General features: G+C 53.1%; 1 protein-coding gene across 1 annotated transcript in view; it reads left to right on the top strand.

Moving 5' to 3' along the window:
• The first annotated feature begins 379 nt into the window (after positions 1-379).
• Tekt5 (tektin 5) overlaps positions 380-19,284 on the top strand; it is a 45,368-nt gene continuing 26,463 nt past the window's right edge. The window contains exons 1-5 of the mRNA XM_048333083.1: positions 380-946; positions 3,842-3,925; positions 4,633-4,703; positions 10,576-10,719; positions 12,598-12,820. Coding sequence (XP_048189040.1) covers positions 380-946; positions 3,842-3,925; positions 4,633-4,703; positions 10,576-10,719; positions 12,598-12,820 — 1,089 coding nt within the window. The remainder of the gene's footprint in view (positions 947-3,841; positions 3,926-4,632; positions 4,704-10,575; positions 10,720-12,597; positions 12,821-19,284) is intronic.

The following is a 19,284-nucleotide window of genomic DNA, read 5'->3' on the forward strand; positions in this document are numbered from 1 at the left end:
CCTTGGTGGTGTGGTGGTGGTGGTGGTGGTGGTGGTGGTGGTGGTGGTGGTAAACGGGATGGAGTGCCCAAAGGAGGGAGTGCTCAAGTGGTAAAGCTCTTGTCTAGCCAATGTGAGACCCTGCGTTCACCCCCCTGTGCAGGCAGCGAGTCCTTAGTGGCTCCCCTCCCTCCCCAGCCCTGGAGGGACTTTGCTTGGAACAACATGGCCTCAGCTAGCATGTGAGCCGAAGCCGGGCTCAGTCTCTCTCCCAGGCTTTATGACACCAATGCTGAGTCACAGAGGCACAGCTTGCCTTTAAAGTATGGCCTTTCCTCTTGCCCCAGGATGCCTTTGCCCCTTGGGTAGAGTTTTGCCTGTGTGGGGCAGGTGGGGGACGATGGAATTTCTTGGAACCACGCAGACAGCCAGCTACTGTAGCCCCAAGAAACCATGTGGCCAGAGCTCACTGGTCCCTGCCATGCAGGCTCCCCTAATCCAGGAGTGCTACCAACCCTACCACCTCCCCGGGTACCGCTACCTCAATGCCTGGAGACCCAGCGTCTTCTACAAGATCTCCACCACCCAGACGTGCCCCGAAGAGTGCCGCCCGGGTCGGCGCCCCCCCACCATCCTGCCCTCGCTGCGCTCTGCGCTCTTCTGTCGCTACAGCACCCATGACTGGGACCAGTCCAACGACCTGCAGATCCGGGGTGCCGAGGCCTCTCACCTCTGGGCCAATCGGCTGGCCGGGGACACTCTGCGGCTCTTGCAGGACAAGGACCAGCTCACACGCCAGATGCAGGAGGGCACCACCCGGAACCTGAGCCAGAGGCTGTCGGACATCGGCTTCTGGAAGTCCGAGCTATGCTACGAGCTGGATAGGCTTCTGACTGAGAACCAGAGCATGGATAACATCAAGAGGCGGCTCGAGTGTGCCGCTGAGCAAGTGAACTGTCCGCTGCAGGTAAACACGCATGGGGCAGGTGCAGGGGGCCGGCGGGCTGTCCACCACCAGCTGCTCCGGGCATGCGTGGACTGGAGAGCAGCTTGTAGGATGGCATCAGCTAGATCCTCCAGTATGATCTTTTTTTTTTTTTTTAAAGAGGAAGAAAATATATAATCAGAGGCTATTCAGGATACTATCCATGAAATGGAAATTTCCCAGACTGAATTGAAGTGTGTGTGTGTGTGTGTGTGTGTGTGTGTGTGTGTGTGTATTTAGATGTTTCCTCCCTAGGTTTACGTGAGAGTTTAGGGGCTTTCTTTAAACATGGTGAAGCCAGGCATAGTGGTTCATGCCTGTAATCCCAGCTACCCCAGACGTGGAGCGAGGAGAATTGTGATCTGATGACCAAAGTTAGCACCTGACACTCTCTGAAAACATGAACTAAAACCAAAAGGAGTGCAGCATGACCCAAGTAAGAGGCCAGGCCCTTCCATCCCCAGAACACACACACACACACACACACACACACACACACACACAATGGCATATGCTTACTTATTCCTGTACTCGTGTATATGTGTACATAAGACACATAATATGTGTGTATTGTAGTCCTTAGAAAACATACTTAAACATCCTATATATGCCTTTTAATGCACTCCATAGTTTACTTACCGATGACTAGAATGCCAGCTCAGCCAGGACAGTGATTTTGTGTTTAAGACCAGCACATAGGGCTGGGAATATGGCTTAGTGGTAAAGTGCTTGCCTAGCATGCGCAAAGCCCTGGGTTCGATTCCTCATCACCACATATATCGAAAAAGTTGAAAGTGGCACTGTGGCTCAAGAGGTAGAGTGCTAGCCTTGAGCAAAAAGAAGCCAGGGACAGTGCTCAGGCCCTGAGTTCAAGCCCCAGGACTGGCAAAAAAAGACCAGCATACGGCAGCAGTGACCTCATATGTCTGTGCTGGTGGACTCCTGTCTTCCTGCCAGCCTAGGACTGAGTACTGCATCTAGGAATCCCTCAATAAACCGGCACTAAACCAACCCCTTCCTATGACCTATCCTGACACCTGGGCTCTCAGCTCCCAGCTGTCACCTGGGCCCCTTAGGGCTGCTCTGGGCGGCAAGTAGTTGACCTGTGGTCAAGGCTTATGCATTGTGTCCTCTTCTGACGTCAGCCCGGCTCCTGCAACCTTCCTTGATACCGCAAGGGACCATCTCCAAGTTGGAGGCTCTTTCGTCCCGTAGGTGACCGAGCAGCAGGAACATTTAGAAGCAGGTTGGGGTGCGGGGCAGGCAGTGCCACCATGGTTGCTGCTGGCTGCCAGTGAGCAGCCGCTTTTCCCAAACCTGGCCTGTGTTTGCCATGAGCCCATTTGCTGGCACTGGCATAGACTCCAGGCTTCTGGGAGTCCTGCTGAGGAAACGTGTTTCTCTGTGTCTCAGCCCCCTCAGGCTGTGGGGGGCTGCTCTGGGCTCCCCAGAGAGCCTCTGGGGTCCTAAGGACCTGCAGGCCTCCTGTAGCCAGCCCCACGGCTGTTCCTGGTCTGGGCAACCAGGGACATGTCTCTTCTGTGACATGCCTCCCTCTGTCCTGCGCTGCATCTGCAGGTCAGGCTGCCTCTTGAGGCACCGTGGTGACCCCTCCTTCCCAGGCTCTGACTCCCGCTCCCTCCAGCCATGCTCCCCCCAGCAGCCAAATGAGCTCCACTGCCAAATGGATCCTGATATCCCCCCCACTGCCACTAGCTCCAGAATTTAACATCTGTATCCCCGAATTCTTGTACCCCTTCCTGTACCCCCATAGTGCTACTGCTCTAGCTGCATGTTCTCCACTCCAGTCCCAGGGGCTTCCTGTCTGTTCCTCTGATCTCAGGGCCTTTGCATCTGCAACTCCCTCTTCCTGCCTCATTGCACTTCCTGTCTCCTCCTTAGAGAGTCCCTCCTGACCACCCGGTCACCGTGTGTGTGTGTGTGTGTGTGTGTGTGTGTGTGTGTGTATTATATCACAGCCCATGTCATTTTTTTCCCTGTGTGTGTGTGTGCATGCGCGTGCACTTACATGTGTGCTGAGTACCTAAACTCAGGGCCTCTCACTCTTATGTTACTGTTTTTTTTGTTTGTTTGTTTTTTTGCCAGTCAGGGGACTTGAACACAGGGCCTACTGGGCTCTTTTATTCAAGGCTAACACTCTACCACTTGAGCCACAGCACCACTTCCATTTTGTGAGTGTGTGCGTGTGTGTGTGTGAGAGAGAGAGTAGTTAATAGGAGATAAGAGTCTCACAGAGACTTTCCGGCCTGGCTGGTCTTTAACCATGATCCTCAGATCTCAGCCTCCTGAGTAGCTAGGATTACAAATGTGAACGTGTAAGGGGGGCCTGGCCTCTGGTGGTTTCCTTTGTTTTTGTTTTTGCTAAAGGCAAAAAAGGTTGCTCTACCACTTGAGCCACAGCTCCACTTGTGATTTTTGCTGGTTAATTGGAGATCAGAGTTTCATGGTCTTTTCTCCCTGGGACTAACATTGAACTTTGGTCCTCAAATCTCAGCCTCCTGAGCAGCGAGGATTACAGGGGTGAGCCGCCAGTGCCTGGCCACCATGGTGTTTCGCTCCATTTGGTAGTGTGGTTTGGGGAAGGCTGGGGAGATGAGAGCGGTGTGGTCACACAGCTGCATCCCACTGCTCTCCCTGACCCTCCTGCCCTAGTGCATTCCCAGCCATGGAATTCCACACACACCCCCAGAGGGCACAGGAGAGGCGGATGCCCCCCCAAAAGCCCCGAGATGAAGCCCCAGGGTTCCTTGCAGCCAGTTTTCTCCCATTAGACATGACAGCTAAGGTCCATGAGCCACCTGTGCTGGAGTCTGCACACAGCCACAGGGACAACGCGCTTCCCCGCTGCTCCTGCAGGTGGCGCTCGAGTGCCTGTACTTTCGGGAGAAGAGGATTGGGATTGACTTGGTCCATGACAACGTGGAGAAAAACCTCATCAGGGTAAGTGGGGTCCCCAAGCTCGCCCAGCTCAGAGCAGGGAGGGAGGGAGGGCCAGCTGGCCCGAAGTCGCACATGTCACCCCATGGAAAGTTAAGATGTGGGGGAAGCAGGAGAGATGGAGTTGTGGACCTTCACCAGGTGTAATGGTGACTCCGCCACCAGCAAGGCTGCGGCTAGTGCTTATGCAGCTCCTGCAGCATGTCATACCCCTTGCCCTGCATTGCTTAATTTCATGATACAACAATCCTCAAGGGAACACACAGCCCACGGCTCCTGCTAGACTTTCCTTCCATCTGGAAGCATATAAACAATCAGCCAGGCATACCTAGAATCCCTGCACAGTGAGTTTGAGACCTTGTCTCAGAAGCAAAACAAAAGAAACCCAAATCAATGGGGAGGGTGTGGGGGGGGGGGGAGAACAGAGAAAAGAAAGGAAAGGGATGGAAGAGAAGGAAGGGGAGGGGGAAAGGGAGAGGAGAGAAGGGCAAGGAAAGGAAAAAGGGAAGAGAAGAGAAAGAAAGGGAAGGAAAGAGGAGGGAAGGGAGAATGGCGAAGAACCTGCATCCTCCACAACTTCCCTCCTGTGGTGTGATCTTGGGGTCATGGGGCAATCCAGTGTGGGCTGAGCAGGGCTGGCTGTGCTCTGACCTGTGAAGTTTCCACCTGCCAATGTCTGCTCTTTCTGCCATTTTTTTTTTCCATTCCAGGAAGTTGACTTGCTAAAATGTTGCCAAGATCAGATGCGAAATTTAGCTCAAAGAGTCAATGTCCAGATTCGGTAAGGGGGTCTCCCCTCCCCTCCCGCTGGGGTTGATTGGAGGACAGCCCAATGGGTCCCTTTGCCTCTGGGGAGTTCTTTTGGCCGTTGGTGGAGGGGAGAAGAAGAAAGCCTCCATCTCCAGGCCTGGCCCATTGCCGCTTGTGCACATTGCCGTTGGCTCCCTGCACCTCATGTCTCACACAGGGGCCTTGCTTAGTCTGGATCTCCCCCCAGGGGCCCCAGGCCAGCTCTGAACCTGGGGATGTCAGACGGCATGGGGCCATGAGGTGAGGGGCCAGGGCATTCCCGGAGGGAGCTGGTGGACGCCTAGAGCTGGGAGTCTTCAAAAGCAATCCACTTTGTTCTTGGGGGTTGACGTAACTGGTGTGATGACGCCCAGGGGGGCCTCACATAATTAAAGGGAGGCATGGGCCTTTACGGGGCCTCATCCCTGGAGTCAGCTCCACCTGGGCCCGGAGCCCAGTCCTGGCCTCTCAGGCTCTCAGGCCAAGCCACCATGCTGGTTCTTCCTCTCCTCTCACCCTTGACACAGAGGCCCTGGTGGCCAGGCTGCCTTTCCCGCTGCGTGGGGCTCACAGGCCGTGGGCGGGGGCCGGAGGTGTTGGGCAGCCAGCTCCTCAGCTCTGGGCGCCTGATGTCTTGGCCAGAAAGAGCAGTCACCTGCCCTGCCAGGAGCCCAGCTCCTCAGAGGAACCAGGACTGGACAAGAGGGAGTCACCCCACATATGGTGCAGAAAAAGGTGCTATCCTGGAGTCCACAAGGCGAGGGGGAGGGAGTGGCAGAACCCAGCAAAGCAGGGTCAAGGGAGGAGTCACCCCAAAGCAGGGCTGAACAAAGGCACCCCATGGTCCATTGATGACCTGTTTGTGGTCTATAAACTCACTTTAAGAACCTCAAGTACTTGTATTTAAACAAGCCACTGTCAACAAAAAGAGAGCTTCAATAGGCCAGTGTCTTTTCCTGTATTTTCCCTAAAGTTATTGGGGGGGGGGGTGGGGACGGGGGGGGGGGGTCGTTTGTGCTGGTCCTGAGGCCTGGGCCCAGCCCCTTAGCTTTAAGCTCAAGCTTAGCACTCTACTGCTTGAGCCACAGCTCCATTGCCCACTTTTTGCTGGCTAAGTGGGGATTAGAGTCTATAGACTTTCCTGCCTGGGCTGGCTTTGAACCTCAACCCTGAGATCTCAGTGTGTTGAGTAGCTAGGCTTGCCACTGGCACCCAGCAGAAGTTATTGTTCTAAAAACTCACTAGTGGAGCTGGGAATGTAGCTTAGCGGTAGAGTGCTCACCTAGCATGCATGAAGCCCTAAGTTCGATTCCTCAGCACCACATAAACATAAAAAAAGCTGGGGGCTGGGAATATGGCCTAGTGGTAGAGTGCTGGCCTCGTATACATGAAGCCCTGGGTTCAATTCCTCAGCACCACATATACGGAAAAAGCCACTGTGAGCCACTTGAGCACTGTGGCTCAAGTGGCAGAGTGCTAACCTAGAGGAAAAAGAAGCCAGGGACAGTGCTCAGGCCCTCCTGAGTTCAAGCCCCAGGACTAGCAAAAAAACACACACACAAAAAGGTGCTGATTTATTTTAACTGATATAATAAAAAATAATGTACTTACCACCCATGATATGACACACTGTAGAATACGCAGATAAGTGAATTAGCATATGCACTATTTCATTTGTTTATTTTATTTTGCCTTCTGGGCACTTAAGCTCTCTATGACTGTGATACATTATTACTCATTACACCATCTTGCTACAATAGAGCTCTTAAGTATAGTTCTTCTAACCGAAACTTTGTATCTTTTCACCACTCCACCCCTCCCCCCAGGCCCTAGTAACCTCCACTCTTCCAGAAATTAAGCTTTCTTAGGTTCCACATATGAATGCGAATCCTGGGCACTTGAGTTCACTATACCTGTTATATTTAACTTAACATGATGTTTCTTCCTTTTTAAAGGCTGAGTCATATTCCATTGTGTTTTTCCACCACATCTTCTTTATCCATTTATGTTTCAGTGGACACTTAGGATAATTCCATAATGTGGCTGAACACAAGGGTAAGGATGACTCTGACATCCTGATTCTTATTTCCTTTTGGTCTAAATACCCAGTAGTGGCATGACTGGGTCAGGTGGTGGTTCTAGCTTTAATTTTTGTGTTTTTTTGTGTGTGTTTTTTTTGAGGAGGGGGGAGCTTTCATGCTGTTTTCTGTAATGGCTGACCCAACTTCCACTCCTGCCAGTAGTATGCTACAGTGCCCTTTGTTCCACTCCTCATGAGCACTGATTATCTTTCATCTTGATAACAGCATTATACAGGCATGAGGTGATATCTCATTATGGTTTAATGTGATGTTGTGTGTGTTTTTTTCAAGAACCGGTTGGCCATTTGTATATGCCTCCTTTTGAGAAAAGTCTCACCAGAGCCTTTGCCATTTGAAACATTTGGTAACTTTCATGCTTTTAAGCGGTTCTACCTAAGTTTGTGATATGTTTTAGATACTCACCCCTTTCCTGATATATGCTTTACAAATATTTTCTACCATTCTTTAGATTTTTTTTTCTTTTTCTGGTAATGGTTTGCTATGCAGAAACTTTTTAGTTTGCTATAACCTATGTTTTGCTTTTGTTGCCTGTGTTGTCTGAGTCATATTTAAGAAAAACCCATTACTAGTCAGTGCTGGTAGCTCAGACCTGTATAATCCTGGGCATTCAGGAAGCTGCGATCTGGAGGACTGTGGTTTGAGGACAGCCCAGGCAGGCAAGGCGATGACACTCCATTTCCAAAATAACCAGCAAAAAGCAGAGCCAGAGGCATGAATCAAACGGTGACATAACAGTCAAGCAAGTGTACACGGCCTTAAATTTAAACCCTAATGTTTTTTGTTTTTTTAATCACTGCTGGATCAAGCAGTGTCTCCTCACATTTCCTCGAGGGTTTACAGTGTCAGGTTTTTTCCATCTTTGAATCATTGGGAGGTGGTTTTGTGCAAGGTGTGAGGCAGGTTCCCAGGTGTCCTAAAACCCTTTGGGGGGGGTGTAGGGGTAGGTGGGCAGACTTCCCCATTGGGGATACTTTTGTTGGAAAAAATCACTTGACCACTAGTGCATGGGGTTCCTTCTGGGCTCTCCATTTTCTCCTTTCTTTAATAGTGTGTGTGTGTGTGTGTGTGTGTGTGTGTGTGTGTGTGATTTGTTATTTGTGGTAAGAGAGATTGGTTTTCCAGGTGACCACCATACTAGGCACATGGCGCTAGGGTGAGGAGAGGGCAGAGTCTGGGAAGGGGAAAGATTTAGAGCTGACAGAGTGATCGAAGGGAAGCTGAACCCTACCAGAGCCATGCTGGTTCCTGGACCTCCCTCAGAGGGCAAAACAGGAGCTGTGAGGGAGGGGCACTGAGAGAAGTAGAAACAGGAGACAAAGAACTCTGACATGGAGGCACAGAGACAAAGCAGGCCCTGGTGGCTCGCACCTGTCATCCTAGCTACTCAGGAGGCTGAGACCTGAGGATCCCAGTTCAAAGCCAGCCCACACCGGAAAGTCCATGAGACTCTTATCTCCAGTGAACTAGCAAAAAGCTGGAAGTGGTGCTGTGGCTCAAGTGGTAGAGCACGAACTAGCTTTAAATGGAAAAAGCTAAGGGATAACACCTAAGTCCTGAATTAAAGACCTAGTACTGGCACACACACACGCACGCACGCACGTGAACAGGGAGATGGACAGAGATGAGGGGCAGCTGGAGAGAGATGGGTAGCCACAGAGAAAGGCAGAGGGTACTGGGATAGAGGCTGTGGGATGCAAGTGAGGAGAGGGGCACGGATGGACGTGGAGGGAGGAAGGAGTGGGGAGCAGGTGGGGAATCACCCCCTCTGTGGGGAAAAGGCTGGTTTGAGGAGTTGCTGTTGACCAGTGGCCCCTGTCTTGCCATAGGAAGGCAGCACAAGCTGCTGGAGGGGTGGGAGGACCTCAGCGGCCATTAGGCAGGCAGCTCCCTGCCGACCTGCTCAGGCCGCGGCACTGGCAGGGGCTGGGCCATGGGCTCCTGGTTCTCTGGGCCAGCTGCATCATCTGCACGGGGCTGTGTCTTCATTGGGGGGAGGGGCCAAGCGTGGCCCTTGGCCCTGGCTGGACCTGCGATCCTCCTGTACCAAGAAGGGGAGACCAGGCTGCTCCCTGTTTGCAGGGCCTCACAGGCAAGGGCCAGGCAGCAAAGCAGCTGGATTTGGAGCCCCCCCTTCCCCCGCCCCCCACCGCCTTAACTGCTAATGCCAGGACATGTCTGCTTTCCACGCTTTGGACCTCCCCTCATTCCAGTGCAGGATGGGGCCCAATCTCTCCAGGGCTCTCCAGCTTGGAAGACTGGTGGTTCTTCCTGCCCTGACATGACCTCCTACCTCCTACATGCTCTGAGAGGTGGGGACCCAAGCCAGGACTGAATTTCCCCACTCCTGCATCTCTCCCGTCCCTCCCCACACCAGTACACACTTGGGGAGGGGGGAGAGAAGATAAACAAGGGGAAGAGAGAATCAGGCTTTGCTAGAACCAAGAGAGCAAAGACAGTCAGACACAAAGAGATTAGGAAATGCTTCAGCCCCTGTTTGTATGTCTTTGTCAAGGATTAATCTTTTTCAAGGAAAGAAAGAAACAGAAAAGGTTCAGGCTGAGAAGTTTCTGGAGGCCAGAGCTGCTGGCCGGCTAGGCTTTAGTGTCCATTTAACTACTTAGGTCTGAGGTGGGCTTCTATTAATAGATAAGAGTTACTGCTTGCCTTTGAAAACAGGAATGTGATTTTTCCCCCCTTTAAAATGCACTTAGGCTTTAAAGATGATTTGAAAAGGAGGAAAATAACAGTGACTTTGGTATTTGGCAAGAAGTATGCAAGTGGTTGTCAAAAAAGTCTAGAGTTTGGCAAACAGTGGCTTGTCCAAACTTCTCAGCTCAGGTCCCAAGGCCCAAATCCTGGTCCTACCCACTGTCTTCCCACCCAGACTCAGCCTTCACTGGGCCTGGTCCTAGACCCGGCCCTCTCCCTGGCCACACCCACTCACCAGCTCCACCTACTCCCTGGCTCCACCCACTCACCGACACTGCTCCGTGGCTCCACCCACTTCCGGGCTCCACCCACTCACAGGTCCCGCTCCCTGGCCGGGCCTGCCTTAACCATCTGCTTTCCAGTCCCTGAAAACCTGGGGGTTTCTAGTTTGTCTGCTTTTGCACTCGTGGTGACCTCAGCCCTTCACACAGCTCTGAGCACCATGATGTCACAGGCTGGGTTTTACTTATGTTCCGTCCCTTTGTGCTCTGCAGCACCATTCTCCACAATTTGTTTGCGATGTGATTTGGGTTAACCTAGACTTTAGCTAAAGTGCAATTTGGTATCTAAGTCCAGTCAGCCAAGGACAGCTGGAGAGCCGAGTCTGGCCCACTGTCTGTGCTTCTCAAAGTTTTATTGAAGCAAAACTGTGTCCATGCACTTAGGTATCATGTGGGGGAGCTTCTGCGTGACAACAGAGCTCACGTGACACACGGAGCCTGAGATTTGGGCTTCTTGAGCTTTTGCTGTGAACGTTTGCCTATCCCTGTCCTGAAGGCGAGAGTTTGGTTTGGACTGGGGTGGGGGTGGGGTGTGTGCGAGTAGGGGTGGCAGTGGGCACGAGGAGAGAGATGTCAACGTGGAAAGAGGGGCTGACAGCCTCCAGGCATGGGGCTGTCTCTGGATTCCCACTTTCCTGGAAACCCAGAGATTGGCTTGGTTTTGGGGCTTGGCTCTGCACCTCACCCCTGTGGTGTGGCCTTGTGTGTGTGGGGGGGGGGGGGTGGCCCTAGGTTGTTGCTCAGTCTGGGAACAAATCCTTCTCCCGGGCAGGGATAACCGGGACACACAGCACGCCCTGGAGAAGGACATTGAGGACAAGAGCTCAGCCGAGTGCATTGATGAGAAGTGCTACAACCTGAGAAACACATCCGACTCCATCAGTTTCTTCCACGGCATGGAGAAAGTGGATGGCTCGTGAGTACCAGGCCCTCTGCCCCCAGCCCAGTCATGAAAGAGGCAGTGTGGTCTCAGGGGAATTCTCCCTCACAAGCAGCAGCAGCCAAACCTGCTGAATTAGGACTAGAGGGAACTTGCTAGAAGCCTAGGGAAGCCACAGGCTCAAGGGGAAAAGGAGAAGGGATGACTCTGGTGGTCACTTGAGGCAGAGAGTGGGGAGCTAGTCAGCTGGGCTTTCAGAATGCCATCTCTCCATCCTTTGCTCAACATCCAGATTCTAGACACAGAGAGCACGTGACTGACTTGGGGAGAGTCAGGTGGACAATGCTACTTGGCCAGGGTGGGTGGGGCAACAATCTAAACTCAGCAGGGAGGGCCAGCCAGGACTCACAGAGGGGGTGGTTAGGAGAAGGTGGAGTCTGTAGCCACCAGCCTGCCTTCAAATCCTGGCTGCCATGATAGCTGTGGGCAAGTAACATCACCTCTTTGGCCTCCATTTCTGCATGGGGACCATTGGACAGAAGGGATCCCCAAGCCAGGCACCGGCGTCCTGTCATCCTAGCTACTCAGGAGGATGAGATCTGATGACCACAGTTCAAAGCCAGCCCAGGCAGGAAAGTCCACGAGACTCTTAGCTCCAACAAACTACTCAAAACAAAAGCTGGAAGTGGCACTGTGGCTCAAGTGGTCGAGCATTAGTCTTGAGCACAAAGAGGCTCAGGGAAAGTGTGCAGCTCCTGAGTTCCAGCCCCAGGACTGGGGGTAAAAAAGAAAAGAATCCCAGAGATACAGCGAGTGTGGAGGCTGGGTGCGAGAAGCTGCCAGCAGACAGCCTGGCATCAAATAGGAACGCCGGCCTTGGCTGAGTGCCGATCATGTGGCCTCGGTGTTTCATCCTGTGGGTTCTGTCTGTGGCCTGGATCTCTGCAAGGCATGCCACCCACCATGGTGGGCCTCGTTTTCTCATGCTGCAGTTGCAAGTCAGCGGAAGAGGGCTGGACAGCGAGGCACCCTGGGCACAGGCAGGCATGGGGTCTGTGTTGGCTTAGTCCTCCACCCCAGTCTTGCATGTAGACTGGTGCTTGGGATCTATAGGCATGCCACATATGTTCCCTGAATGGAAGAAAGGAGGAAGGGAGACACCGGCCCAGCACTGGGTCACTTTCTAGGTCTCAGAAAATACTGAGGCACTGAGATGAGCCTGTGGGATTTCTGGCAGTGGCAACTTCTGGGGGTCCTCCTCTCTCCAACAAGGTGAAACCCCCACATCATGCACCCCATCTGCATGGGGAGTGTGGGGGGCCCTCCCTTTTCATAAACAGATACCTTCCCAGATATCTGGCAGCCAGGCTGGCTGGCTGCTCTGTCAGGGGCCTTGATGAACTGGGCATCGAGAGCTGCTGTTTGTGGTAACTGAGTTCTCCCCACATCTGTCCATGCTTTGTGTTTGAGGCAAGGCCACATCTGGGCAGATTAAAGAGGATGATCGGTGACTGTGAGGACTGAAGTTGTGTCTATGCATGATGGCTCTCATTGCTGTGGACTAACTGTTGATGATGATGGTGGTGGTGGTGGTGGTGGTGGTGGTGGTGATTGTGATGAAGGTGATGGTGGTGATGACGATGGTGGTGGTGATGCAGATGGTGATGTCAGCTCATGGAGGGCTCTGGGCTGTAGTGTGGCCCGGCACATGATCCTCAGGATCACTGTGTCCCCCTCCACCCCAGGGGAGACATTCGCGGCTGTCCCAGCTAGGTGTGGGGAGGTACTGGCACCCAGTGGGTGGCAGCCATGGCCATAGGTGTCCCCTAGGGCAACGGGATCCCCCACAGTGCCGCACAACCTTCACTTTGCCCTTGAACTTCACAACTTCACCTTGCCCTTGCCCTTTTGCAGGGTCTCAGTGCCTGAGACCTGGACCAAGTTCAGCAACAACAACATCAAACACTCTCAGAACATGCGGGCCAACTCCATCCGGCTGCGTGAGGAGGCCGAGCACTTGTTCGAGAACCTGTCCGATCAGATGTGGAAGCAGTTCACCGACACCAACCTCGCCTTCAACTCCCGCATCTCCGAGGAGACAGACGTGAAGAACAAACTGCAGACCCAGCTGGCAAAGGTCAGTGCTGGGCATCGCCGTGGTCAGTCCATGTGTCCCGGGCATCTGTAGCCAGCAGCAGGGGCTGTCTGCCTCCCTTGCTCACGGACGCAGAGCTCGGTGTGGGGCCACAGCACCCCACAGGCTATCATGGCTTCCAGTGTCCTCCCGCTTAGGGCCTGAGCATGCTGGGGAGCCCCCCCCCCAAACAGCATGGCCCTGAGTGGTCATCCCCACTTGGAAATGTGCCTTTGACTTTCCAAGACTTTCAGTGAAGGGCAGGTGTGGCCAAATGTGAGGTGTCTAGGATGGTTGGATTTGCCCACTGCCTCTTCCTGTTCCCATGGCAATGCACCTCTAGGATGCTGTCTTGTGGGGGTGCACCTCAGGGTGGCGCCGGGATCCTCCTCTGCATAGACTTTGCTCAGCACAGGGGCAGCCTGCATCCTGGCTGCAGGAAGCCATGCTGCCCGCCGGGAGGAAAGGGAGCAAACCATGGTTGCCTGGCTACCTGCCCTCAGAAGTCCGTCTTCCCAGTGAGAGGGACTTAGGGGTGACTATGAGTCTCTCTTTGAAAACATCAGCCCCACTGCTTGGGTGTTTGGGGGGAGATTTAGCAGGTTTGATGGGTGCTAGGGCAGCCTGCATCCACCTACATCAGCCAGGGTATGCAGGAAGCAGAGTAACTTACTCAAGCATGGCAAGGTGTGATCATATTAGGAGGGAAGAAGTGGGGTGAATGAGGGAGAGGTTCCGGGGGGGACCCTCCATGGTGGAAGCAGACAGGCAGGTTGTTGCCTGCAAGAGCAGATGGACAGGGTCCAGAGGCATTCAGAGGAGCAAGCAAGCTGAGAAAACTCAAGGCTCTACGTTCAAATCCAAGTACTGCCTCCAACAAATAAAAAGTAAAAATGGAAGCCAGGTGCTGGTGGCTCACACTTGTCATCCTAGCTACTCAGGAGACAGAGAACTAAGGACTGTGGTTCAAAGCCAGCCTGGTCAGGAAAGTCCATGGGAATCTTATCTCCAATGAGCTGCAGAACACTGGAAGTAGTGTTGTGGCTCAAAGTGGTTGAGTGCTGGCCTTAAGCAGAAAAGCTCAAAGACAGTGCCCAGGCCCTGAGTTCGAGCCCCATAACCACTACCACCAACAAAAGGAGCTTTTGCATAAAAAAGTCTACAGGGAAAAAATGGGTAGGAGTCCTCCTCTCCTCTCCTTGGACTGGAGGCTTTGCCCTCCAGTTAACCTCAGTCCCCAGCATCCCGATTACAGCCCCTTCACACATCCTGCTCTGGCATGCCTGTGTGTGTTAGCACACTTTGCTTTGTGTCTCTGAGGAGATACAGGGAAGAGTTGACACAGACCCCAGAGGGGCTTCGCATGTCACCCTTGAAAGGATGCCTTGGATGCTGAATTTTCTTTGGAGTCTTTTAAACAGTCGTGTAGTATCAGCAAACACGGCCCCCTTTCCTAGGAGGCCTGGGCAGGGAGGCACAGCAGGGCAGTGTCTGGTGGTGGAGGCCCAGCCAGTGATCGAGGTTCCCCCCACCTCCCGCCCTGTGCTATCTGCCCGCCTGCCCTTCTGTTTGGCCAAGGAGGTCTGGAACCCATTGTGCAGTGGGAAATGTGTTTGTGCTTTGCAAGCAGCCGGATCTCTTCCAGCGCTGGGGTGGGCGGCCAAGCTACTGTCGGCTGGCTCTTCAACCAGGACCGGGCCGGGTCCTGGAAGGGCAGCTGCTGCCTGCTCTGTACACACGAGACTGCCCCCAGACACCACGTGTTGAGTGAGCGATGGTAAAAAGCTTCCATCTGTTGGGAGCCAGTGGCTCACCTCTGCCATCCTAGCTATTCAGGAGGTTGAGATAGGAGGATTGCAGTTTAAAGCCAGAAAAGTCCCTATGACTCTTCAATTTTCTACCAGAAGATTTCTCTAGGAAAAAAAAAAAAAAGAAGAAAAAAAAAAGGGATTCCATGCTGTCTGGCCTCTCTTCCGCTCGCTGGCATCTGCCCTGAGCCAGGCATGGGTCTCCTTGGAAACCTCTGGCTCCATGGAGTTTGGAGAACAAAAAAAAAAAAAAAAAAAGTGCACGGCTGCAGAAAGCCTGGAGCAGCCGAGAGCAGGCTGGGAATGCTCAATCCATTCCTCCCGCCACATCCAAACTCTCTTCCTGGCCTTGGATGCCTTCTCTGCTGTCACAAGACGAGACGCAGGCACATAGTTTTACATGGGGCAGATGCCCTGCCAGGAACAGAGCAATCCCTTCAGCAACCCCAGCCAGGAGCAGCACTCTTCTGATGAGCAAGCAAGTAGGCAAGGCTGGTTTTGTCTAAGGCCACCTGACCAGTGCCTTCCTTTTTCTATACACAGCCAGACACCCTAACACCCCTGATGAGGGGTGGGGAGGTGGAGAATCCCCCTTTATGCTATAAATAGAAATTTCTACAAAGAAGAAAAGGGCTGTTAGTCTTGGGCTGGGAGCATGGTTCAAGTGCTAGAGTGCCTGCCTAGCAGGTATGAGGCCCTGAGTTCAAATCCCAGTACTGCCAAAGGGAGGTGTGTGCGTGTGTGTATGCGAGCATTCATCAGTGCAACCCATAGTTCTGAGAGTTTTACTTGGCTAATGAGCCTTTTCCTCCTATAAAGGAGGGCTTACTATCACCCCACTGTAGCCACAGCCCTAGTCCTTTTTGCTTTAATTATTTTTTAGATAGTTTCTGACGCTTTTGCCCAGGGCTGGCCTTGGGTGCTCTCTCTCTCTCTCTCTCTCTCTCTCTCTCTCTCTCTCTCTCTCTCTCGTGTTTTCAGTACTTGGGGGGGCACGTCACACTGTGGAGCTGTGTTGCTATTAGCAGGAACGTAAATGGGGGGGGAGCAGTAGGGAGGGTTGCTTGGGAGGGAAAGGAGAAATAGAAAGGTGGTTGAGATCCAAGGACGTTAAACACACAGTGGAAATGTCAGGGTGACCTCCCCGCCACCACACCCCCCCCCCAATTGGGGGCAGCTTAATAGCTTCTTCTCCAGCTCCTGCTGGAGGGCACAAGGAAGCTAGGACCTATACAATGTGCTTGAGGCTCCTCTTTGGAGGTGGGAAGAACCAGGGCAGAGATCAGAAAAAGGACAGCATTGTAGATGGCACACCCCTCAACCAGGAGGTGCTCAGGGTTTAGAAGGCAGAGTGCTGGCCCTGAGCTGAGGAGTTATTTACTTGCATTTCATTTCTTTCTTTCTTTGTTGGCCAGTCCTGGGCTTGAACTCAGGGCCTGGACGCTGTCCCTGAGCCTTTCTGCTCAAGGCTAGTGCTCTACCACTTGAGCCACAGCGCCACTTATGGCTTTTTCTGTTTATGTGGTGCTGAGGAATCAAACCCAGGGCTTCATGTATGCTAGGCAAGCACTCTACCGCTAAGCCACATTCCCCCCCACCCTCACCCCCCCACCCTGAGTTTCAGTTCTTATAGCCTGGATTCTCCACGGCTCACCAAGGTCTAATACCAGTTCAGAAATCTATAAATATCGTGTGACGTTTTATAGTAATGCAATTGTTGGCTAATGACTCCTTGTCCTTTTCTCTGCCTGGTATTCTTGACAGGGTATTTCTAAATATATGCTTTCGATCCTGCTAAATCAAAGAACTAGTTAGTATTTCGACAGGCATCAGTCACTTTCTTTCTTTCTTTCTTTTGTTTTGTTTCTTCAATCCTTTTAACTTTGGAAAAATTGAGCTGATCAATCCATAAACATCGATGACATATGGTTATCCCCATTCTTCTTCATAAACCTAAAAAAGAAAAAAGCAGGGGGAAGGGAAATGGGGAAGGGGAAAGTTGGGAGAAAGATGAGGGAGGAGGTAACAAGTTGGATTAGAAATGTACTCTGCCTTCTGTATGAAACTATAACCCCTCTGTATATCACTTTGACAATAAAGAAAAAAAAACAAAGCAGAAAAAAAAAGCACTTTCAGCTGGATGGCTGCAGAGGGCTGGGGAGATGGCCTGTCACTGTCACTAGCCTTGTGAGCACCAGCCCTTCCCAGCCCGATGCCTGGGTGCCCGGAGCCGCGACCACCTGGGAGGGGAGTGAGGTGAGCCTGGCTCTCACCCCACCCAGTTCCAGTGGAGTTCCCAGCCAGGGCCAGGGAAGGCAGCCAGGAAGGCAGGGTGGTTGGCCAGACCTTGGTGCTGGCCCCGCCCATAGGGTGACCCCCTGGGCCAATCCCCAGCCGCCCTGACCAGCCTCCAGCCTGCCAGGCTGAGCTACTCTTGGTATCCTCTGCACCTCCCTTTCCTGGGGACAGTAAGATTTCCTGTTCCTCTGCAGGAGTGTGGGGTAGGAGCCTGGTGGTGCCTTGTGGAGAGGTGGGCCCTGCCTGTCTGGAAGGCAGGTTTTGTGCAGGGATTTGTGACGTGTTTGTGGGAGAGACACAAACCCTCGGAATTACTGATTGTGACTGCAAATGTGTATATGTGTGTGTGCGCGCACACACACCCATGTTACCAGCTCTACCACTAAGAGTTCACATAGCCAGCTCAGGTTTTCAAGCCTTCCTTTCATTTTAGCCATAAGGTGAAGGAGGTAGGTGATGAGCCCCGTGGGTATCTCTGAAGGAGCTTCCCAGACAGAGGGCACAACTGGCTCCAGACAGAGGCTCCTGCCCAGGCACCCCAGTGACTCACCCTCCCTAAGTGATTCTGCACTGATATCACCCGTGTTTCTTGGTGCTCCAGGGTAGCGATTTCTTAGTGTCCACTCAGTGGGCACTCTTGGGGACATGCGGGTCCCCAATTGGGTCTTGGTGTGTTGGCTTGCCCCCTTCCTCCGAAAAACCATCAGTGCTCCAGCTTTCGGGACGAGGTGTGTGGCAGGGGCTGGGTCCCCTGGGTGCAGGGGCTGAGGCTTTCTTTCTCTCTTTGTGGTCCTGGAAGGGGGCTGAACCCAGGGCTCCCACCTGTGCTCGGCTACTTGAGCCACACACCCACAGCCCTTTGGTTTGTATTTTTGTTTCAGAGATAGGCTCTCCACACCTTCAGCTGGACTGGCTTTGAACTTGGGGGTTGCCCTGTCTCCACCACCTTGAGAATCTGGGATTCCAGGAGTGCACCCCTGGGCCAGGTGGAGACAAACAGGACCAGCGCTGTGCCTGCTGGGGTCCCAGGGGTAGAGAATCCTGGGGAAGTGCACACCCTTGTGGGCCTGGTGCATTGGTCTGGGGCGTGAACTGTGTTTGGGAAAGCCAGGACGTGCAGCGAGTAAGGGGGAAGGAGTGTGGAAAGTGGAGAAGCAAGGTGGAGCCCAGGCTGGGGCTGGGAAGGGGTGGGTGTGGAGGCTTCCTCGTGACCCCTGTGCCTTCGCCTCCCTCCCCTTCCCGCCTCCCAGTCCCCCCCCCCCCCCCCCAGCTGCCTTCCTCACCTACATTATTTGTCACCTAGACACACAGCTCCCAAACTCACTCTGGGCCACCTCCCCAGCCCATGCGCTACCTGGAGCCTTCATTTCTGTGAGTCCTGCTTTAAAAGGACTTACTCAAGTTAATACATTTATTTAGTTATTTATTTTGTTCCTGTTGGTTGTGGGGCTTGAACTCAGGGCCTGGGCGCTGTCTCTGAGCTTTCATGCTCAAGGCTCCTGCTCTACCACTTTAAGCCACAGCGCCACTTCCAGCTTTGTGGAGATAAGAGTCTCATGCACTTTCCTGTCCAGGCTGGCTTTGAACTGTGATTCTCAGATCTCAGCCTCCTGAGTAGCTAGGATGACAGGTGTGAGCTACTGCACCCATCTAGAAGACAGACTTTATGTCACTTGGATGAATAAATGGAAAACCAACAGCATTTGAGTACAAAGCACAGCCAGAAGGGAAAACAGAGCAAGGGACTGAAGCGCAGTGGGAGCCTGGGGCCTGCAGAAGTCTCTGGATCCCACGGCTGCTTGCAGGGGGTAGAAAGAGGGTTAGGCACCCCCGGAGTGGTGGTGGAAGGCTGGCTCTGTGCTGGGCTCTCCCTGGACCATGTTCAGCAGGTGTGAAGAGGAACTGCCATGGTCACACTCTCATCGTCCTCATCTGTGATAAGGGAGTGTTTCTAGAACCTTCTGTATAGACTTGGTCTGCTATGAATGTGAAATCCCAGAGCAAACACTCGGTGATCGTAGAGGTGTGGCGTGTGCACACATGGGAATTCCAGGCAGAAGTGGGCCCTGCTGGGTGGCAGAGGCCCCACCCGTGGGTCCCATACCATAGGTGCCTAATGAATGACTCCAACCAGAGGCAAAGGGACTTGAACTTCTTAGAGTACCTGTCCCTCCCTATCAAGCTAGGTGCCCTGTGGGCAGGGCAGGGAGGGACAAGTGAACTGCAGGAGGGCAGGGCTGTCCAGCTGTCCCATTGTCCTGTCCCCTGCGGAGTCAACTGCCTAGAACTAGTGCTTGGTGCTAGAGACTCAGTGAGCATGCGTGGACAATTGCAGAAGCTGTGAATGAGTGAGTGTGTGAA

The sequence above is a fragment of the Perognathus longimembris genome, chromosome 23 (genome assembly GCF_023159225.1).
Source record: "Perognathus longimembris pacificus isolate PPM17 chromosome 23, ASM2315922v1, whole genome shotgun sequence".
NCBI lineage: Eukaryota > Metazoa > Chordata > Mammalia > Rodentia > Heteromyidae > Perognathus > Perognathus longimembris.